At 36.9% G+C, this 2,379-nt stretch overlaps 1 protein-coding gene across 1 annotated transcript; it reads left to right on the top strand.

Annotated features, from left to right (window-relative positions):
* On the top strand, nucleotides 1,123–2,136 carry LOC104748793 (glutathione S-transferase T3-like). Its single transcript, XM_010470386.1, has one exon. The coding sequence runs from the start codon at nucleotides 1,123–1,125 to the stop codon at nucleotides 2,134–2,136; it is 1,014 nt and encodes a 337-aa protein (XP_010468688.1).

Raw genomic sequence — 2,379 nt, 5'->3', positions numbered from 1 at the left:
TATCTTCGCCCAAACGACGATGGCAGACAAACGACGGTGGTGTAACGGTGAGATATGAATGTTCATGTTCTCAATTCCGATTTATTTGATGGGATTATTGTGATGTTAGGGTTTCGGATTGTTTTTGGAATATGTTTAATATTCTGGTGTTAAATTGATTATGAGATTGGTTTGATGTTCAATTGATTAAGAGATTAGTTTGATGGCGGATTGATTTGGAGTTTGGTGTGGAGGGTTTATGTTTGTAATCGGTTTATAGTATTTTTTGTTGAGATTAGTCTCTTGTTGTTTTAAAGAGTAGATTTTTTTGTGTGTTTTGTTTGTATAAGTAGTGATTACTATTGATATAAATGTCATGTTTTGTGCGAGGTGAAATGGATTTGATTTTGGAGTGATAATAATGAAGTGGTGATAGCGGGTTGGATTCTCTTATTTTAAAAGGTATGGTTGTTGTAGCTTTCACATGTTGTTGATAGATATTGTTTGCGGTTTTGTGTTGGGATGAGTTATTAGATTTGAGATGAGGTTGAGTGTTATGTTTGCAATGTGTTTTGTATATATTATTGTGTGAAAAGGTATGATCTTGTAGCTTTCATAAGTCATGAACCGTTTGTTGTTGTCTTACTTGATAAGTGTTTGAGTGTGAGTTTCGGTTTGAGTTTGAGTTTCATGAAGTGTTATAGTGTTATGTTTGCTTTGTGTTTAGTTTAAATTATTGAGTTTAAAATTTCCGAGAGTGTTCTTGTCTTATCTCATCAAGTATTTGAGTGTGAGTTTGTAATTTAATTGGTTGTGTCTTTAGGTAAGATTAGGTACTTGTCGAATCAGTAATTGATGAATGCTTCAACATCAAACTTATTGGTTGATGTTATAGGGTTCGTAGGTTGTTTTAATGTGGTTGTTGTAGTGTTGTAGTGTAGGTAAAAACTTAATGTTGAAAACCTAAACCCACTTGTTTTAATAAGTAAACTTCAATGTAAACTTAAAAGTACAACTAAAAGTAAAACCTAACCAGCTAACATTGAGCTCAATATTAACCCTCAATGTTAAGCAATAACAAAAACCATTAACTTCTTCTCTTCAAACCCTTTTTGTTTCACATCTCTTTCACTAAAACCCGAAATGGATCCAACAAACCTTAATCGCATTCCACAACAAACATGTTTTGTTGATCTTATGAATTCTCAAAACGATTCCTTCTCTTCTCAGCCTGTCCACTTTTCCTCCACCTTGTCTTCTCAGCCTGTCCATTTAAACTCTAACTTCTCTTCTCACCCTGTCCATTTAAACTCTAACTTCTCTTCTCAGCCTGTCCATTTTAACCCTAACTTCTCTTCTCAGCCACTTCACTTTAGCCCGGCACAAGAGTCTGAAGATGAGATCAATTTAACGGTTGATGAGAATGAAGAAGATGGAGAAAGAGGAAGTAGAAAGCAGTGGACTGTAGAGGAGGATATCAACCTGATAAGCGCTTGGTTGAATACAAGCAAGGATCCAGTTGTAAGTAATGAGCAGCGGCGTCAAAGTTTCTGGAAGAGGGTTGCTGACTACTACAAAGCAAACGATGGCTCATCTGGTTCAATAGCAAGAGGGCCTTCACAATGTAAGGCTAGGTGGAACATGATTAACCACCTAGACAATAATTTTGTGGGATGTTATGCACAAGCGAGTTCAAGGAGAAAGAGTGGAGAATCTGAAGATGATGTATTGAGATTGGCGTATGAGTTGTTTAAGAACGACATAAAGAAGCCATTTCTGCTAGTACATTATTGGAGGGAATTGAAACATGACCAGAAATGGCTCACGGAGGAGTGTAACCATAAGCGGTTGAAACTCGCTTCAGATGGAGCAAGAGCATCCTCACCCGGAGAGTGCAAGGATGGATCCGAGATGAGACCTCCGGGGGTTAAAGCTACTAAGAAAAAAGGGAAGAAACCGGTTGTTAGTATTGATGTAGAGGATGGGTCTGTGGTTAAGTTGGATAAGATAATAGCAATGAAGGATAAAGAACAAGCGGCTAAAGAGAGGAATAGCAAAATGAGACTGCTAGACAGCCTCCTTAACAAGTCTGAACTAACACCAACTGAAGCTCTACTTAGAGACAAACTGGTTGACCAAATGTTGACGAACACTTAGGTTTGGATATCTTTTGTTCAACTCTTGTGTTATGTTCTTGTAAAAAATGTTTGTGTTCTGTTGTTGTGTTATGTTCTTGTGTTTCTTGTAAAAAATGTTTGTGTTCTGTTCTTTTAACTCTTGTGTTCTGTTCTTTGTTTAACACTTGTTTAACTTTTTGTTCTTTTGTTTCAGGTTTTGCGACAGCATATGAAGGTGAGACGTGAAGGGAAACATGTTGTGGTGTTGTTGTCTTTTCAAGCC

The sequence above is a fragment of the Camelina sativa genome, chromosome 15, assembly GCF_000633955.1.
Source record: "Camelina sativa cultivar DH55 chromosome 15, Cs, whole genome shotgun sequence".
NCBI lineage: Eukaryota > Viridiplantae > Streptophyta > Magnoliopsida > Brassicales > Brassicaceae > Camelina > Camelina sativa.
The sequence above is the reverse complement of the archived record's forward strand: the minus strand, read 5'-3'. Positions and strand labels throughout refer to the sequence as shown.

Excerpts from the sequence above, each read along its gene's own strand:
- LOC104748793 (XM_010470386.1), top strand. The coding sequence starts at position 1,123 with ATGGATCCAACAAACCTTAATCGCATTCCACAACAAACATGTTTTGTT.